At 38.7% G+C, this 19775-nt stretch overlaps 1 protein-coding gene across 2 annotated transcripts in view; it reads right to left on the reverse strand.

The window, feature by feature from the left end:
• Positions 1-1287: 1287 nt before the first annotated feature.
• The window catches only part of SPSB4 (splA/ryanodine receptor domain and SOCS box containing 4), a 215701-nt gene continuing 197213 nt past the window's right edge, over positions 1288-19775 (reverse strand). For both annotated transcript variants that reach the window (XM_033959107.1, XM_033959106.1), the window contains exon 3: positions 1288-2532. In XM_033959107.1, coding sequence (XP_033814998.1) covers positions 2405-2532 — 128 coding nt within the window. In that variant the 3' untranslated portion in view covers positions 1288-2404. The remainder of the gene's footprint in view (positions 2533-19775) is intronic.

Raw genomic sequence — 19775 nt, forward strand, 5'->3', positions numbered from 1 at the left:
AGTGGATGCCTGGAATGCGCTCCCGAGAGAGGTGGTGGAGAGTAAAACTCTGACTGAGTTCAAAGAAGCGTGGGATGAACACAGAAGATTTAGAATCAGAAAATAATATTAAATATTGAACTAGGCCAGTTACTGGGCAGACTTGCACGGTCTGTGTATGGCCGTTTGGTGGAGGATGGGTAGGGGAGGGCTTCAATGGCAGGGAGGGTGTAGATGGGCTGGAGTAAGTCTTAACAGAGATTTCGGCAGTTGGAACCCAAGCACAGTACCGGGGTAAAGCTTTGGATTCTTGCCCAGAAATAGCTAAGAAGGAAAAAAAAAATAATAATAAAAATAAAAATTTAAATTGAATCAGGTTGGGCAGACTAGATGGACCATTCGGGTCTTTATCTGCCGTCATCTACTATGTTACTATGCCCCTGTATCTTTCCAAACTAGTCATTCTTTACACCCATCATGTCAACTATGGTCCATCAATGCAAACTGACTGGTGCTTCTAGGCCCACGTCAGGCTCATTACTAAACTATTAGAAGGTTCACCTTTTTTATTTTTGCATCCAAATCCTAGAATGATCTTCTTTCATATATTTACCTGGAACCCAGCTTCACAAAATTCAAGTCCATGCTGAAGATTTCTCTTTAAACAAGCCTTTAAACTTACACCCTACCCCCACCCCTGACGTTTCACCATTATCCACTCTAATCTGAGTCTGGTTTATGACCCGGGGAGACTAGGACATACACAATGTAACCATTATTATATTGTAATTTGAAATCTTTATTTTATTATTGTCCTTCCTTGATATGTGTATGTTTGTTTCCTGTCTTCATATGGAGTTCCTTTCCAAAATGTTATTTAGTACCTGTACACCTCTTTGGTCCATGTGTTGGATAAACTGATATATCAAGAATAAAGTAATGGAACTGCAAAACGTGCATTTGCATGTTTTGCATCTTATTACTATGTAACCTGTGACAACTTAAATATCACTATGGTATATTTAAGTCAAACCATGTTAGGGCCCTTTAAGTCAATTTGTAAGTTACCCTGGTAATTTATTTTGGCTAGCTGTGACCTGACTGCACAATACTGATTCAATCTGAACACAATTTTAGCTATTTGAATCTTAGAAAACCTTTGTACACAAACTCATCTGTGAACATTTATATGATGGCAGTATAGATTTAAAAGTGCTTTTTTAAGTTAACATTATGAAATTTCTTTTACACCAAATATGCTGAATATATATGCCAATTAGTAATGAATACAATACCAATTTTATTTTGGACAGTAGACTTTATTAGAAATCCTCTCCATTCACTCAGTAAAAGTTCACATTAAAATGTGCTGGAGGCAGCTCCATCTAAACATTCAACATCTTTCGAATGCAACAATTTTCAGTGGAAAACTAGAAAATTGATCATTTGAAAGACTTATGGCTCCTTTTACAAAACTGCCGCGGAAGAGGTTTCTACTGCAGGCCGGCAGGTGAATCCTTCGACGCTCATAGAAATTCTATGAGCGTCTGAGCAATTACCTAACTGGCCCACGGTAAAAACTTCTACCATGGCTTTGTAAAAGCCGGCGTTAGGGAAAAAAATTAAAAGCAGCATCTTAAAAAATGGTTCCAGCTGAAAAAAAATCTCAGCTTTAAAACCACACGTTTTCCTCCAAAGAGGGGAAAAAATTCAAAGAGGACCCAAAAGAACTAACAGATAAATAAATTTTTTATCACTTACATATTAAAAAGACCAGGTATTTAGGGTTTATACAATGTAAATTCTAATCCATTCAAATAATTAAAAAAAAAATCAGCTCTTCTGAAGGCAAATATTCTAAAAACTTTCAGAGTGAACAGTTTTCTTATTAAGTCATGCAGAACCTTGGAGGAACTCAATTGTTATTTTGCAACTCTGGGGGTCAAAGATTATTCATTATAGAATTATCCTTTAAAAGTTACTTTCACCTTACTTTCATAAAAAATAAGAGGGTAATATTATATACTAGTTAAACATTTTTTACATATGGTAGAGACTCAATAATGCCTTTGATGTATTGTTGTTCTCTTTCCATTTATTTTAAATAATTATTGCCTTAATTTTATTTTATTGGGGATCCAGAGCATTTCTCCTGAAGTAGAGTTATCCCACACCAGTGGTTTTCCTTCTAAACTTTGATAATACTGTTAAGCATCAAGATATTTATGCTGAACAAATCTGATCAAACCACACATTTTATATTCTACAATGGCTCCCATAATATTCTGCTGCACTTATGGAAAATATATTAAAAATTAAATAATGCTCGTGTCCATTGTGAAGATCTAGATTTTGATGTAAACAATTTTTGCCATTTGCATTGACTTTGTCCAACCAAGGCAAGAAGTTCTCTCTTCCAGATTTTCTACTGATACTGAAGGTAATTCTTCAATGACTGAGGCAAAGGTAAAGATTCTATGTCATGCAGGCGATCTCTGCCAAGGGCAAAGCGGATTGATCTTCGGCACAAGTCCATTAAAGGCAGAGGTTCCGCTGAAATAGAAGCAAAGAAAAATGTATTTAGTTATCTCTCCATCTTACTGCAGAATCCATAGTAGAATATTGAATAAGTGTAAAAACCCATTTCAAGTCTGTCAATTAGCTTGTTATTAGTATAACAAAGTAAACCTATGTTTTAGTTAAATACTTTGGGTCAGATTCTGTAAATGGTGCCTAAATTGACCAGTACTTAGAAAAACAGTGCTAGGCACTATTTACAGAAACACAAGTAACAAAAACTTAGGCGCCGGTGATGTAAGCAAGGGTTTTACTGACCTACATTGTAGGCACCAAGTTCTTTAGAGAATTATGCCTAGTGGTGCCTATGTCTGTCTCTGTCCCCAAAACACACCCACTTAGGAATTTAGGGGGAAATTCTAGAAAAGGTGCCTAAGTAACAAACACCGTTTAAAATGGAAAAACTGGTACTGTTAAAGTGCCTACCAACACCTAAATAATATGTGCTGGAATCACACCTAAGTAGGCACTTTAGACTGCTGAACACCACTATGGGTGTGGTCAACAATGAAAGTGGTGTTAGGCAGCCTAAAGTGCCTACATATGCCCAATTCATGACAAAGAAAGGCGCCAGAAACGTAGGCCTGGAAAACCCTGGCCTACATTTCCAGTGCCTGTCTTTCACAGAGGTGTGATTCTATATAGGGTAACAGTGTGATTAACAAGCGATTGGCGGCCGCTGATATTGGTGCCTTATATAAAATCTGGGCCTAAGCGCTATTAAGTGCCTACCAGATTCTAAAAATTAAAAAAAAATAAAAAAAGGTAGGTGCATATCATCCAATTAATTTTTTTCAATTATGAGTTTCTAAAACTCATAATTGAAGCAATTAAGGTCACTTTGGCAATTATGGTAGGTGCCTCTCATAGAATTTGGCCTTTTATTCCTACTGTGAAATATACTGCTGTTACTGCTTCCCCCCCCAAAAAAAAAATTAGTAATCAAAATGATTTCTTTGTATTTAAATGTTACTAGAAAATGCAAATATATATATACAATTTAAATATATATATATATACAATTTAAAATAAAGAGGAAATATTTTATGGAGCTGACGTTTGTATACATCTTTCTTATTTTCCCCCACAAAATTTTCTTTGCCAAAATGTATCAATTGAGCAGCTCAGAGAACAAAACAAATTTGATTATTTTTTAAACAATTAAAGGAAAATATTAGAAATAACTTTCCTTAGGACAAGGATGGTGGTAGATATTAGAGATGTGTACTCGTTAGTACGCATTTAACTATGCAACCTATGAGTTTACATTAAGCTCTAAACACACATTTTTAAAAAAAGCTATTAAAATTAATGTGAAATGAACCAAAAGAGGCAGAAAATGAACCAAAAAAACCGTTTGTCTATGCACATCCTTAGTAGTGTTGGCCTTTGCATCATTCACAACCTATTTCTGCTTTTACCATAAACAATATTTGAAAATATTGTCTATACTGAGGAAACTTTTTATGTAATAAAATGTCCAGATATATGACAGAGGAACATTTTCAAGGACCTGTAGTATTAAAAACAACTTCAAAAATCTCTCATAGAAAATGACTTAGGGATAAAATTATTATTATTGATATAAGCAAAACTAACCCATTTATACACTGCCACTAGAGGAATCAACTATCATTTAACAAAGCAAAAAGATGAAGAGATACTTTATCCTATTATGGGAGGGTGCTGAAAAGTTCTCAGCCCAATCAACTTCATAAATGAGCAATATTTTGCCACTGTATCTTAAAGTATTATAGCAATATGCAAATTGGCACTTTGCAAAATAAAATGTTTTGAGATTCATTGATTGGAAAGTGTGGAATTTTAAAGTGTGACACTCCGAGCCGTCATGAAGTTCCTATTCCTGCAGAAGGAAACTCCAAAGGAAATCCATGAATAAATACTGTAAACATTGAGTGACAAATGCCCACATACTCCACAGTGAAGAAATGGTTTGCAAACTTTCAGCGTGGAGATTGAGACTAAAGATGCAGCAAGGTCTGGGAAGCCTCAAATGTTAAGCAGAAAACAAACAGCGAAGGAGACTCTTGTGTTCAATGCTTTTAATTTATATGACAAGACTCAACATGATCCTCAACATTTTTGCTCCTACAGAGGAAATTGTGCATTAAAACTCTGAGGTAAAGTTTTTTGTCAGTACCACTGTGCCGGCTCTAAGTCATTTTTCATGTTTTAAGATATTGTTTTATAAGGACAGTGATCTTACAACCAATCTAATTACTTCTAAGGCAGGTTCTTTTGGGCCGAAACATGATTGTGTCAAATGTTGTCATATAAATTAAAGGCATTGAACACCAAGAGTCTCCTTCGCTGTTTGTTTTCCGCTTTCCAAGTTCTGGGAAATTGGCTTCTCTTGTTTTTCTGAGGTCTCAAATAGAGTCGGCTCCTAAAATTGTTCACCATATCCATGACCTGATTTTGGCAGATCAGAAAATATCAGCTAAAACAATTGCTGACACATTACAGATATCTAGGGAACATGTTGGGTGTATAATCACGAGCAGCTGGGTTTGCAGAAGCTGTCAGCCAAGTGGATGCCCAAATGTTTGAATGCTTATAAGAAATGACATCGAGTGGACATTTCCAAGTTAATTTTGCAGCATTTTCAAGACCCAAAAGTCAGCAGGAAAGGTCATGGCCATAGTGTTTTGGGATCAGGATGGTGTTGTAATGATTATTTTCCAAAGGGCTAAACATTTAATGCAAGTTTTAGGTGTGGGGATTTACACCAACTGAAACTTAATATAATTACATGCATTTAACTTAAGTACAGATCAGGCGTATTCTGTAACAGTGCATGCAAATTGCTGGCTTGCCCATAACCTGATCATGCCCATACCCCTTTTCAGATCTGCACACTATAATTTATACATACCTCTTTATAGAATACATCAACAAAGATGCACACATAAATTCTAATTACTAATTAATGCCAATAATCAGCACTTATTGGCTCAATCAAGTTGTGTGTGCATCATGCATACAATCGGGGAGAATCATTATGGTCTCACTGAACGAATAAGTAATGCCAAAGTATTTTAAAAATCATGCACAAAGTATTGACATCTACTGAAAATGTTTTGACTGTTGTGTATCAATTTTGTTTAGGCAGAGGAATGGATTTTTTTTCTGTGAATACATTTAACTTGAAAAATGAGCATAAAGATGTAAAAAAACAACTAGGATTATTATCAAGCTTTACTAAAATCATAATTTATCAATTTCATATGAAGGACATTGAAATTGCACACCCTGGTTTTATCTTAAAAGACTTAAGGCAGAATATACATTCTCCAGTTTTAAAAAAGGGTTGGATTTCAAATGCTGCCATTTCTAACAATTAAATACTAAGTACTGTACATCATGAAATTGTAAGAAAAGTGAATTGCAATAATAGCTCTTTCAGTTTAACTGGTTATGAATGCACTCTGTAGGAAGACACCCAAAATGCTATGAGGCCAGGTTTTTCACAGGAAACCTTGTGTTTCCGTTCAGACTCCAGCAGTACTCTACACCGAGCTTATTATAGTAACAATACGGCATATGCAAATATTTCAGTTTGTCATATTTTTGTGAAAGCCTGAAAAGATTTCCTTCTTATTTAAACCTTCCAGCAAATTTCTGATGTTTCAAGGTAGATTCTAATGGTCTGCATACTGCATGTACATAATTAGCTGCTGTTTCTCATGCTGGAAACAGTTAGGGCTGAATTCACTAACCTATCCGATCGGGTCCGATCCGGCCAGGTCTGACGAATTCACGAAAGTAAAATATACAGATGGGGGTGATCGGAGGAATACCCCCATCTGCCTGCATGGCTCGTGCATGCGCGATCCGTGTGCATGCGCAGACCATCGGAGCAGCAATTTTTTTTTAACTTCGTACTTTTTTGTTAGTAGTTTTGAGCCCATGGTTTTAACCCGCAGGTTAAAACCATGGGCTCACAGGGCAGGGAAGGGCAATGCAGGCCGGCAGGACTTTGGGGAGATTTTTAACTAGTAGATTCACGCCGACTCTCCTGCTTCTCCTGCTCTATCAAGCCCTTATTTCTCCTCCCTTGCCACAGACTGAACCGGAGCAGCCCGGAGTTCTATCGGTCACTTTCAGCCAGTTACCAAGGCTAATAAAAAGATAAATGGAGCCTGTGGTTTTAACCCGCTTATAGCCCATGGGTTAAAACCACAGGCTTGCACTGCGGGCAAAGGTGGGAGAGTCGAGGCAGGCAGCAGTTTGTGCAGGCAGGAGAAGAGCATTGGAAAGATGAGCAGCAGGAGATAAGAAGCAGGGCAGCATTCGGGGCAAGCAGGCAGGAGAGATTGCAGGGCAGACAGCAGAGCTTCCAGTCGGAAAGACGTTTTCGACTGGTCCCCAGCAGTCGCTTCTTCAGGTGATCGGCCAGCCCAGTCGGATTGGAAATTTGGTGTTGTGAATCATGTCACTGTCCAATTTGCATGCGTTTCACCTCATTTGCATGCACGGATTTGAAGCGGGTTGCAGGCCAGATGGAAATCTGATAGTAAAGGGGTCACAAACCGAACTGTACACGATCAGCTTGCTTTGTGATCTAGCCCAGGGGTGTCTAACCTGCGGCCCCATGAAGTATTTTATGCGGCCCCGGTTAAGGGCAATGCAGTGTTTTCCTTTGCTGCCCCCGGGTATTTACTGTCTTGCCGGCTCCCTCCTCTGTCCTCCTCAGTGTTTGCGCAGCCACAGAAAATTTTTTTGGGGTCAATGCAGCCCAGGGAAGCCAAAAGGTTGGATACCCCTGATCTAGCCCTTAGTGTAAAGTTACTGAATAGCCTGCATGTCTTCAGTTTTTTCCATTACATCTATACACAACCCAAATCTCCTGAACTTCTCTTTGCTGGCTTTCTGCCTCCCTAAAAACTCAATACAGAGTCAATAAATCCCTCTATACATACAAGATATTCATAAACCTCAGTGGTGCTGCTTTGTAATCAACAACTATCACACAGACTTCCTGCACCAATCTTGTCATCGGTCAGTAAAATATTTTTATAAAATCTCATTCTCTTATATTACTGTAATTTACTCTTATTATCTTTTATAAGTTTATAATTTTATACTCTTATTCAAATTTGAGGAGAGGAGGTCTCTCCAAAATAGACCTAATTTTTGCTTAATGCTGCCTCAAGGAATTATCCTGCAAAAAATATATCAAAACTTAAATTTTTAATTCTAAACTAAGAATGAAAAGTTAAATTAAATCCAATAGCATATCAAATACCTTTACAAGTCGTCCCCAACTGTTCAATATCCACTCTCTAAATAAAGATGGTGTCTTTCTTCAACTCTTTAAATGCCTAACACTAATCAGCTGATTTTCTTACAACCAGTCACAGAGAATCTACTATGTCTAGATGAAATCAACGTCATCCATTCTAGCTCTAGATTTAGACCAAATGGAGTCACATTATTTAAACAGAAAATCCGTTGTTTTTAAAATTCAGCCAAATGGTGGTAGTACAGATGGAGGTGAATATTCAAATGACCAGTCTTCGAGAGAAGAATCATCTGTGGATATGAAGAGTCAAATGAGAGGGAGAAGAGGAGGACAATTGAAGCCTTGAGGGATATCGGGACAGATTGCTCAAACAAGTACAAATCAATGGCGGCAATAATTAACCTTATTTTTATTTATTTTTTATTTTATTTATTCAATTTTCTATACCGTTCTCCCAAGGAAGCTCAGAATGGTTTACATTAATTTATTCAGGTACTCAAGCATTTTTCCTGTCTGTCTCAGTAGGCTCACAATCTACATAATGAACCTGGGGCAATAGGGGATTAAGTGACTTGCCCAGGGTCACAAGGAGCAGCATGGGTTTGAACCCACAACCCTAGGGAGGCTGCAGATTTAACCATTGTGCCACACACTACCGTCTTATGGGAACTCAACTTACAGAAGTACAAAAGACAGTATTAAACTTGGGACTTGGATTAGTACCCACTACAAATTAAGATGGGTTTCATATTAGGACAGTATTTTTTTGCTTCTTATGGAAGTTACAATTGAAAATGTTCTTTTGGGATCATCCTCCTACCACTGATATATCAATACTTAAATCTACTTCTGAATTGTATTTGCCTGGAGTACTAAATCCAATACTTAACACTTTTCAAGATTTAGTGTTGAGAGATTTAATAGTGCTGGAAATGGCTTTTAAAAGTAAAGAAAACAATTTAACAAAGGAGGAAATCTGACTAAAATCTTTGTAGACCTCCCGAGAGATTGGCTGATTTTGAGAGCAGATAAAGGGGGGTGCAACTGTTATTCAAGTGAGAAAACAATATCAAGAAGTACGACAATTATGAGATGTTACATCTCATCTGAGACTTGATAATGATCTGATTAAGGAGTTGAAACATGAGATTCAGGAATTAGTGGATCTAGCATTGAAATGTGGTATGTTAACTGGTAAAGAAGCAAGTTTTTTGAAAGAAGTTCATCCTTTTACTCCAAGAATTTATTTTCTGCTGAAAGTTCATAAGAGTTTGCAGTGCCCCCTGGGGAGAAAGAACAATAGTTTCAACAAAGCATTCGATTTTGGAACCTTTATCGAAGTTTATTGATTTTTTTTTTTTTAGAAAAGAGGCAAAAAGAGCACCTTCTGTTGAAAAATGATTCTTCTCATATAATAAGAACTTTGGACGAGAAAGCATTGAATCTGGGATATTCTATTGGTTAAACTAGATGTTATATCCCTCTATACCAGTGGTTTCAAACTCAAACCCTTTGCAGGGCCACATTTTGGTTCTGTAGGTACTTGGGAGTGCCTCAGAAAAAATAGTTAATGTCTTAAAAGAAATGAATTTTGCATGCGGTAAAACTCTTTATAGTTTATAAATCTTTCCTTTTGGCTAAGTCTTAATAATAATATTGTAATTTATAGCTAAAGAGACATAAGATCAAGAAAATGTTTTATTTTACTTTTGCGATTATGATAAACATACCGAGGGCCTCAAAATAGTACCTGGCGGACCGCATGTGGCTCCCAGGCTGCGAGTTTTGAGACCACTGCTCTATACTAATATCCCACAGGAGAGAGCATTAGGAACAATTTCAGATGTGTTAAAAAATATGGACTTGGGACATTTTGAGGCAGGATTTTTATTAGATCTGGCTAAGAGTAATTCAGAAGAATTATTTTTGGTATCAAATAATTTTTTTCAGCAAATTCAAGGAGTAGCAATGAAAATAGGAACTTGTATGCCACCTTTTTGTGGCTTTGGCATTTCAAAGCTTACATTCAAAGCGGTGTGCACTGGAGGATTAAGTGACTTGCCTAGAGTCACAAGGAGCAGCACTGGGATTTGATCTCACAACCTCTGGGTGCAGAGGCAGTAGCTCAACCATTATATGTTACCATATTTGAGGAGCAATTTTTGCAATCACCATTTGGTTTAAAAAAAATTAATAAAAAATTGTGGAAGAAATTTTGGGATGTTTTCTTTGGGATGGGACATCAGAGTTGGACAATTTTGTGATATGGCTAAATTCACATATTCAGTTCAGTATAACATATAATGAGAACTAATTAGAATTTTGGATCTCTTTATAATAAAAGATCAAGGAAATCTAGTTAGTATTTTATATCAGAAAATTGGAGAGAAATAGTTTTTTTGCATTTTTCCACTCATCATTTAAAATAAAATCTTCTGATCTGCCAATTTCTGAGATTAAAAATAATCTGTACCTCAGTGGAGGATTTTAAATGTTAAGAGAAAGGGAATGGGACTTGTATACTGCCTTTTTTGTGGTTACACTTTCAAAGCTTAAGTTTGAAAGAAGAATGTGGTTATCCATCTAAAGCCATTAAAAAAGCATATTTAAAGGCTAGATTTGCCAAGAGACCTTCTGATATTAAAATGGTCCTCTTTGAAAGATCAAGAACAAGATTCTCTGATCTTTGTATTATTTTTTACTCAATTGAGTGGGCACTTTTTTTGCCTGTGATTAAATGCCACTGGCTTTAGAGATGACCCATTTTGGTCTAAATCTACAAGTAGAGCTAAAAGAGATGGCATTGATTTGATTTGATTGTTTTAGACAGTCATAAGTCAGCAATTTGGTCTAAATCTACAAGTAGAGCTAAAATGGCATTGATTTGATTTAGACATAGTGACTGATCGTAAGTCAGCTGATTAGTGCTAAGCATTTAAATAGCTGAAGAAAAATGCCATCACCATCTTTATTTAGAGAGTGAACATTGAATGGATGGGGATGGCTTGTAAACGTATTTGGTATGCTCCTGGCTTAAATTTAACTTTCAATTTTTTGTTTAGAATTAAAAATTGAAGTTTCGTTATACTTTTTTTGCAGGGAAATTCCTTGAAGCAGCATTATGCAAAATATAGTTCTATATTGGAGGGACGACCCTCCCTAGCTGTTGAGATGTTTCAAAATTTCAAATAAGAGTATAAAATTATAAATAAAAGGGACAGAAGAAATTACAGTAATATAAAACAAAACGAGATTTTATAAAAATATTTTACTGACCGATGATGAGAGCATCACCGAGGTCTATGAAGATCTTATATGTTTAGAGCGATTTGACTAACTGTATTTATACTCTATGCATACTGTACAATTGATGTGCCAGATATAAGGATATTGAAACTTGACCCCTAATAACCCAAACAGGTGCTACCCTATGACAAGTCCAGCAGCATGTCAAAGAACTACCAATGCTTTAAACCACAGTTCTTCAACCGCCGGTCCGCGGACCGGTAGCGGTCCGCAGGAAATTTTTGCCGGTCCGCGCAGGACCGGCAAGATTGACTCATTTGAACTTCCTGCCGGTCCGCGCAGGACCGGCAAGATCAGCATCGGAAGCGTGCGCTGGGCCGGAGAGATCTTGGGGAGCCTCCGACAGTGGCTTTCTCCCCTCTCTGCAGCTCTCCTTTACTTCCCAGCGCAGCGATTCACGAAGGCAGCCTCGGGGCTTTTGCTGAGTCGCGGCTGCCTCTGATGATGCAACTTCCTCTCTCCTCAGAGGCGGCGCGACCCAACAAAGGACCCGAGGCTGCCTTCGTGAATCGCTGCGCTGGGAAGTAAGAAGAGCTGCTGGGAGGGGAGAAAACCACTATCAGTCTGGGAAGCTGCTGGGCAGGGGAAAAAAGGGACAGCTGCTACTGGAGAGGGAGAAGGAGAAGGAGAGATGCATCTGGGAGGGGAGGAGGGAAACGAATCTGGGAAGCTGCTGGGCAAGATAAAAAAAAGGGACAGCTGCTACTGGACAGGGAGAAGAAGAAGGAGAGATGCTTCTGGGAGGGGAGGAGGGAAAGGAATCTGGGAAGCTGCTGGGCAAGGAAAAAAAGGGACAGCTGCTACTGGATAGGGAGAAGAAGGAGAGATGCTTCTGGGAGGGGAGGAGGGAAAGGAATCTGGGAAGCTGCTGGGCTAGGAAAAAAAGGGACAGCTGCTACTGGAGAGGGAGACGGAGAGATGCTGCTGGGAGGGGAGGAAGGGAAGAGAGTTACTGCTGGACAGGAGGAGGAGGGAAGGGAGAATGAAAAAAAGGAAGGAAACAGCTGGCAGAGAGATTAGAGGAGGGGAAGGGGAGACACAGGCATGAGAAAGTAGAGAGATTGATGATAGGAAGGGGTCAGCAGAAAAATAAGCAGAGGGACAACGATGATAGATCTGGTGTAGGAGAGATAAAAATGAAGAGAGCAGTGAAGCTGGAATGAATCATGTAAATAGGAGAGAGGGGCACAAGCTGGATGGAAAGGAGAGAGGGACATAGAAAGAAGACAGATACCATATGGAAGGGGGAGAGGACAGATAGTGGATGGAAGGGGCAGATGCTGGATTGAAGAGACAGAGAGGGCATACGCTGGAAGGAAGAGAGTGAAAAAAAGATTGAAAGCAGAAACCAGAGACGACAAAAGGTAGAAAAAAATAATTTTATTTCTATTTTGTGATTAGAATATATCAGATTTGAAATATATATCCTGCTAGAGCTGGTGTTAGACATAACTGGGGACTGCAAAACCCAGGCAGTGCTTCTTTAGCTTTCAGCTGGCTTAGGGCGCTCTCTGACCAGGGGGCAGTTGCCCTAGTTGCACTCCCCTAAAACTATTCCTGTCATGTGTTACTTCAGTATTCTGTTAGCATGATATTTCTGTGTAGCATTCTGTAATAATTTGGCTTGTTCAGTTTTCTTGATAGTAGAGGGGATATATGTGAAGGGGAGGGGAGACAGGGGTTTTGTTGATCCTTGCTCTGAATTATTTGTATTTATAAAATGACAATTCTACAGAATATTGTTTCTTTTTATACTTTAATAAAATACATTCAATATAAAATCATAACTGAGGCTTGTGTGGATGGGATCAGATGATTTGTGGGGACCGAGCTCGCGGAGATGGGGCGGAAACGGGATTTTTAAATTTTAGTCCTAGTAGTTTGCCGGTCCACAAAATAATTATTTTTTTTTCTGCCGGTCCACGGGTGTAAAAAGGTTGAAGAACACTGCTTTAAACTGCTTCCCATCTGCCATGCGTACAAATTCAGTGTCACACCAAATAGTGATTTTCATTATGCTTTTCTAAAAATTCTTTCAAGCCCAACAAATGTTGGAAAGAAATTGTATGTATAGTTATTTAAGTTCTTAAAAAGTCACGTTCCAAGGGCAGAAAAAATCTGAAACTGAAAGAACAAGATCTAGCATGGGGAGAAAAGCTGAAAAGGAATAGGTATTCAAAACAGGTTTCAGGATTTTTGAAGATATTGAAAGTCACAGAGTACTGGCACCTGCTTGAAACGTGTCAAATGCTGTACAAAAATATAGCAATTCCCGGATTAGCAGAAATCCTTCCATAACATTAGCATTTCCGTCACCTGCAACTGAAAGCTAATCACCATCAATCAATAATCGCACAACTAAATTTTATTGGAATAAATATTTGGCCGCAGCTTTATTATATATCTGAATATTATCTCCACTTACAATACAATCCTTGTCCAAAAACCAACAAACCCCCCAATGCATATTTCACACACCCCCAGGGAACTAGCTCCCATTAAGTCTTTAAACTTATAACATTCCCCCAAACATGACCCACGGTGACGCAAGGCCATGCTTCCCCTCCCCCCAAACATGACCCATGGTGACGCAAGGCCATGCTTCCCCTTCCCAAAACATGACCCATGGTGATGCAAGGCCATGCTTCCCCTTGCAGCGGTATCGCATACGAGTGTTACATTTATTTATTAACTGCTCATCTCCCAGATCCAACTGGGCCAAACCCCATTTTCCGCCCCACCCAAAGCTGCGACCACCTCCCCCCAACCCCATAAGCTCCACCAAACCCACCCAAGTCGACATATAACCTGTACACCCCCTACCCCACCCCACAACACTGACACAAAACATAACACCAGCACAAATGGGAGGGAGGGATAATCTTTTCCTGAAGAGACTACTCTACTGTTCCCCTTTCCTCACAGAATTCACTCCAGCCTGCCACGGCATCCAACCAATCAGGTGACTGCTCCACCCCATCACCTTAGAAACTTCCCTAATCATTTTTCTTTCTTATAAGCTCTATTAACACTTTCTTACCTCCTCTTATAAACTTGTCAATCCTTATTCTACAGACCCTTGACAACACCAACATATATTCCCCTCAACCTCTCCCCCCCCATTTTACCCACACCATCATTCAATAAATATTACCAGCAGGTGACATCAGCTCAACTAATGTTATATCACACCAGATGAATCTGGTGTTCTTAGTAGTGTATCATCATTGTTTCAATGCTGCAGAAAATAAGGATGCACATGGGCAAAAAAATATTCTGTTCATTTCAGGTGTTTCTCCAGTCTAAATCACACATACACTAATTTTTTTTACAAGTGCATATTGATTGTACATGCATTAATTTGTAGATTAATGCACAATCAATTCTGCAGACACCAAGGTACCCAAACAAAATGAATGCTAATGAATGCACATTGCTACCAGAACGGCTTAAGCTTATTGAAGAAATGGTACAAGTCTAATGAATCTGACCAGCCTAGATGAGCTAATACCTGAAATGTTCAACTGTAGATTCATTATATTATAGCTGATTACCATAATACATATACTTTTTTTTCTTTTTGCTAGAGACTGGCACAACCTTCAAGGACATCCTGCTAAAGTACATAGACAGGGAGTAAATGCATCAACAGTGCTGAAAGTAAAATGAGGAAGCCAATGAATAATGGAACATATTTGTTGTGTAATCTGTGCCTTATCTTTCATGCACAAAATCGACAAATATAGGTGAATAGATGTGAGATATTTGATATGGGAAAAATGCAGCAAACATTTGGCTATATATGCAACATCCATAGGAACAACAGATCTTTTAGGGCTGTAATCATATTGTGAGTAGAGAATAACATGGGGACAGTTTTCCCTTCCCATCCATTTTGTTACTGCTCTGCCTTTAACCACACAAGCCTCAAGCACTTATGATTTTAAAGAATTTGAGGCTTGTGCAGATGAGGATGGAGCTTGCAGGAATGGGGCAGGGACAGGAAAATAACTCTTGGGAAAGGACGGGAAAATGAGCTCCTGCGGGGATGGGGAAAAAAAATTTCTCCCCATGTCATTCTCTAATTGTGAGCTTTATGGTGTGCTCTGAAACACATAATAAAGTATCGACTAGAGAAGGTCTTAAAGTATTTTGACCCACAGACCTCAGAAATGCCTTGGTGTATGTTCAATTCTCTTTAAAGAACATACGAACCAAAAACGGCATCCATAGTCATCATAGGTCACTATATTATTATTTAGGTTTTTATTTATTTAATAACTTATATAAATATTTTAGGTATTTTAGATATCAAAAAGTACTCATCTTTCATCTACGCGGGTGGGGGTAGGCACTCCGACATAGACTATGTTTCGCCCAAACGGGCTGTATCAAGGAATCCCCCTTATATCCAGCGACTCATGCTTCCCGCTATAGAATTTTAAATCAGGAAAAAACTTTTCCTGATTTAAAATTCTATAGCGGGAAGCATGAGTCGCTGGATATAAGGGGGATTCCTTGATACAGCCCGTTTGGGCGAAACATAGTCTATGTCGGAGTGCCTACCCCCACCCGCGTAGATGAAAGATGAAAGATGAGTACTTTTTGATATCTAAAATACCTAAAATATTTATATAAGTTATTAAATAAATAAAAACCTAAATAATAATATAGTGACCTATGACGACTATGGATGCCGTTTTTGGTTCGTATGTTCTTTAAAGAGAATTGAACATACACCAAGGCATTTCTGAGGTCTGTGGGTCAAAATACTTTAAGACCTTCTCTAGTCGATACTTTATTGCTTGAAATTTTGGAGAGGTTTAAAATATAGGAGCCTGATATAACTGATTTGTATTGACTGAAACACATAAGCCTTAGATGTTTCAACACTGTGTCATTACTTATCTCATGAACAATAACTGAAATATTAAACTACAGATTTACCATTTAACTAGTTCATATTCTAATAGATAAATAAGTGCCAGTTCAATATAATGGCTTTTCTCAAAAATTTAACCACTCCCTCCTCATCTGACATTCTAGCTCTCTAACACTCTTCTTTCCTCCGATCTTCATCTAACCCTTTCCCTGGAGTTCCTTTCTCATTACAATCCCTGTAAACCGTGCCGAGCTCTATGACCTTGGAGATGGCGCGGTATACAAACCTAAGGTTTAGTTTAGTTTTAGTTTAGTTTATAATGGCAAATCAGTAAGAATTTTCATATTAAAAGCATAATGCCCATGACAGTTCTTATGTGTAAGGGGAAGAGCAAGACAATTTAGAATTTTGGGTCTATCAGACTATAATTCTAAAAATCAACGATATTCTAAGGAAAAATTATGTTTCTTACCTGTTAATTTTCTTTCCTTTAGACGCAGCAGATGAATCCAGAGACCAATGGGATAGCACACATCTACCAGCAGGTGGAGATAGAGAAACTGATTAACAGATGGTCCTATTGGCTGGCACACCCCCTTCATCTTCAGTATTGCTGCTTGCCCAAGCATTACATTACATTAGTGATTTCTATTCCACCATTACCTTGCGGTTCAAGGCGGATTACATCCAAACTAAAACAAGAATTACATTCAAAATTTGAAGGAATAGAATAAGCAATGACATAAAAATTTTAAGGTAATAAAAAAAACGTTGGGTAAAGAGTTACCAACGGGAAGTAGAAGTCTTTAGGAGATAAGAATAGGGTGAATTATGGGGTTTTAGATAACGTTTGGTAAATAGAAGAATATTAGAGAGTACTAAGGGTATAGAGAGTGTTGGATGTTGGGTTGGGATTAGTCATGCTGGATGTAACCATCAATATGCTTAGCATGTAAAAAACTTATTTCCCATAACAAATTTGAAAAGGTAATAATACAGAATACAACTATCAATAATAACAGACTTCGAAAGCTGCAAAAGAAAAAAACAACAGTCAATATCCAGAAAGGGTGGGGCTCTGGATTCATCTGCTGCGTCTAAAGGAAAGAAAATTAACAGGTAAGAAACATAAGTTTTCCTTCCTTAGCAACAGCAGCAGATGAATCCAGAGACCAATGGGATATAGCAAAGCAATCCTCAATCTGGGTGGGAAGCAAACGCCGCCTCCGGAACAACCGAAGCACTAAATGCTGCCTCCGCATGCCACATCCAACTGGTAATGCTGAGATAAAATATTCTTGGAAGACCAAATAGCCGCATGACAAAACTCCTCCAAGGAAAAAAACCTATATACTATATTCCTAGTGTTGCGACTAAACCTGCTGAGGGAGGGAATTTGGTGGTGGAAGAAAATTTGACGGCAATGTTGGAAGAATCTTTTGCTGACATTAAAGAAAGGGGGACCCTATTAGTCTCCTTCATGTTTGAACAAGATTTAAACCTTATAATGAAACTTTACTACCGGAATTTACATCAAGACTTCTCAGGACAAAGAGTTTGGATTTATCCTGATGTATCCAAGATAACACAGGATCGTAGAAAAGAATTCCTGGCTATGCGTGATGAGACAAAAAGTTTGGGAGCTTTTTTTTTGTTGGCATATCCTTGTAAATGTTTGATTCATTACCTTGGAATTAAGTACACTTTCTTTTTACCATCACAATTGAGAGCCTTTCTGGACCTTAAAAAGATCTCTAGAGATAAATAATGTATTAGAACTGCTGGAAGTAATAATTGGGGCTGTTTAGCGTAATCAGCTTTCCTAATAATAGATTGTTTGTTTATTTTTCTCTCCATGGAATTATAGATCTCGCTCTCCTTTATAGTGGTCTAAGAAGGATAATAACCAAAACGCCACATTTATAATTTTGTTTCCTTTTGATGTTTTTTTCATTTTCTGTATTTCTGTAACAAGTGTATTACTTGTGATATTTTTCAAAATTAATTAAAAAACAAAAACTTGTGGACTATGTCCAAGCCGCCATTGCTCTGGCTGAATGGTCATGATGTTTTTCCGCCAACCGCTTCCCTGCCATCGTAAAGAATGTCCTCCTGGACCCTTCGAGCGATGGAGGCTTTGGACGCCGCCATACGTTTGTCGCATCCCTTGAAGAATGCAAAAAGGTGATCCAAATGACTAAAAGTCATTAGAAACCTACAGATTGCAGAGAATGCTACGCACTTTTAAAAAAATGCAGTGATGAAAAGCTCGCCTCCCTATTCCTCCTCCCGGGAAGAAGGACGGAATAGTGAGAGCGGATAAAAGAAAGATGACACTACCTTAGAAAGAAATTGTGGTACTGTCCGAACTGACACCCCAGAATTTGTAAGAATCCCTGCTGTACAAGGCCTGCAACTCAGAAAACTGCCGAGCTGAAGCCATGGCCACAAGAAACACCATGTTCAACGTCACAGCCTTTTAGAGTCTCAAAAGACAAGGTTGAAACAAAGCCTTCTGTAAACTGCGAAGTACCTTAAGACTGTACTCCGGACAGGGCTTCTTAAGAGGTGTATGAATATACTGTACTCCTTTTAGGAACTGAACTACATGAAGCTGAGAATTAAGCGAAGAGCGAGATACCTAGCCCTTGTAACAAGCTAAGATTGCCACTTGAAGCTGAAGGGAATTGAACGCTAAGCCCTTGGCAATACGCTTGTGCCAAAAAAGAAAGAATATAAATCATAGAACTCTGGAAGGGTGCCAATGTTGAGAAGTATCCAAGAAAGGAAAAGCATCCAAACGGAAGCATAAGCCACAGGTGAAGACGTCTGTATTGCCTGGAGAAGAGAAGAAATAACATGCTTCGCATAACTCTTACACGTCAGCCATGACTTTTCAAAAGCTAGGTCATAATATTAAAATAGGACGAATATCCATGTTGATCGGACCCTAGGTGAGTAAATCTGAAGATACCAGGAATCTCAACAGTTCGGCCATCAAAAGACTTATCAGATCCGCATAGCAAGGATGACAAAGCCAATCCGGAGATTCTCTAATTACTGTGCCCTGAAAGCAAGCTTGAGATGGCAAATCCATCCAATCATCAGCCAGGGGAAAACACTTAAAGAGAAACCAGAGGCGAGAAAGAAGCAATGTTGCTACTCCCTCTGACTACCACTCCCTGCGTCTGCTAAAGAAGCTAGGAAGCTTTGAATTTCGAGACGAGGCCATGAGGTCTAGTTCTAGATCTCACCTTTATACATAGAGCTGGAATGCCTCAGCAAATAGTTCCCAATTTCCAGGATGCAGAAGATTTTACTACTACTACTACTACTACTACTATTTATTATATATAAAGCGCTGAAAGGCGTACACAGCGCTGTACATTTTAACATACAATAGACGGTACATGCTCAGATTTTGTGGTGATAAACTCCATCTAAACCAGTAGTCTCAAACTCAAACCCTTTGCAGGGCCACATTTTGAATTTGTAGGTACTTGGAGGGCCGCAGAAAAAATACCGTATTTTCTCGCATATAACGCACGCGTTATACGTGGTTTTTACAAACCGCGCATAACCTTGTGCGTTATACAAAATTTATTTTACATAGTCCCCCCCCGACGTCCAATTCACTCCCCCCCTGCAGGACCGCTCACACCTCCACCCCGAAGGACCGCTCGCACACACTCCCACCCGCACCCCCACCCTGAAGGACCGCTCGAACCCCCACAGCCTCCCGACCCCCCCCATCATGTAGAAGCT

The sequence above is a fragment of the Geotrypetes seraphini genome, chromosome 9, assembly GCF_902459505.1.
Source record: "Geotrypetes seraphini chromosome 9, aGeoSer1.1, whole genome shotgun sequence".
NCBI lineage: Eukaryota > Metazoa > Chordata > Amphibia > Gymnophiona > Dermophiidae > Geotrypetes > Geotrypetes seraphini.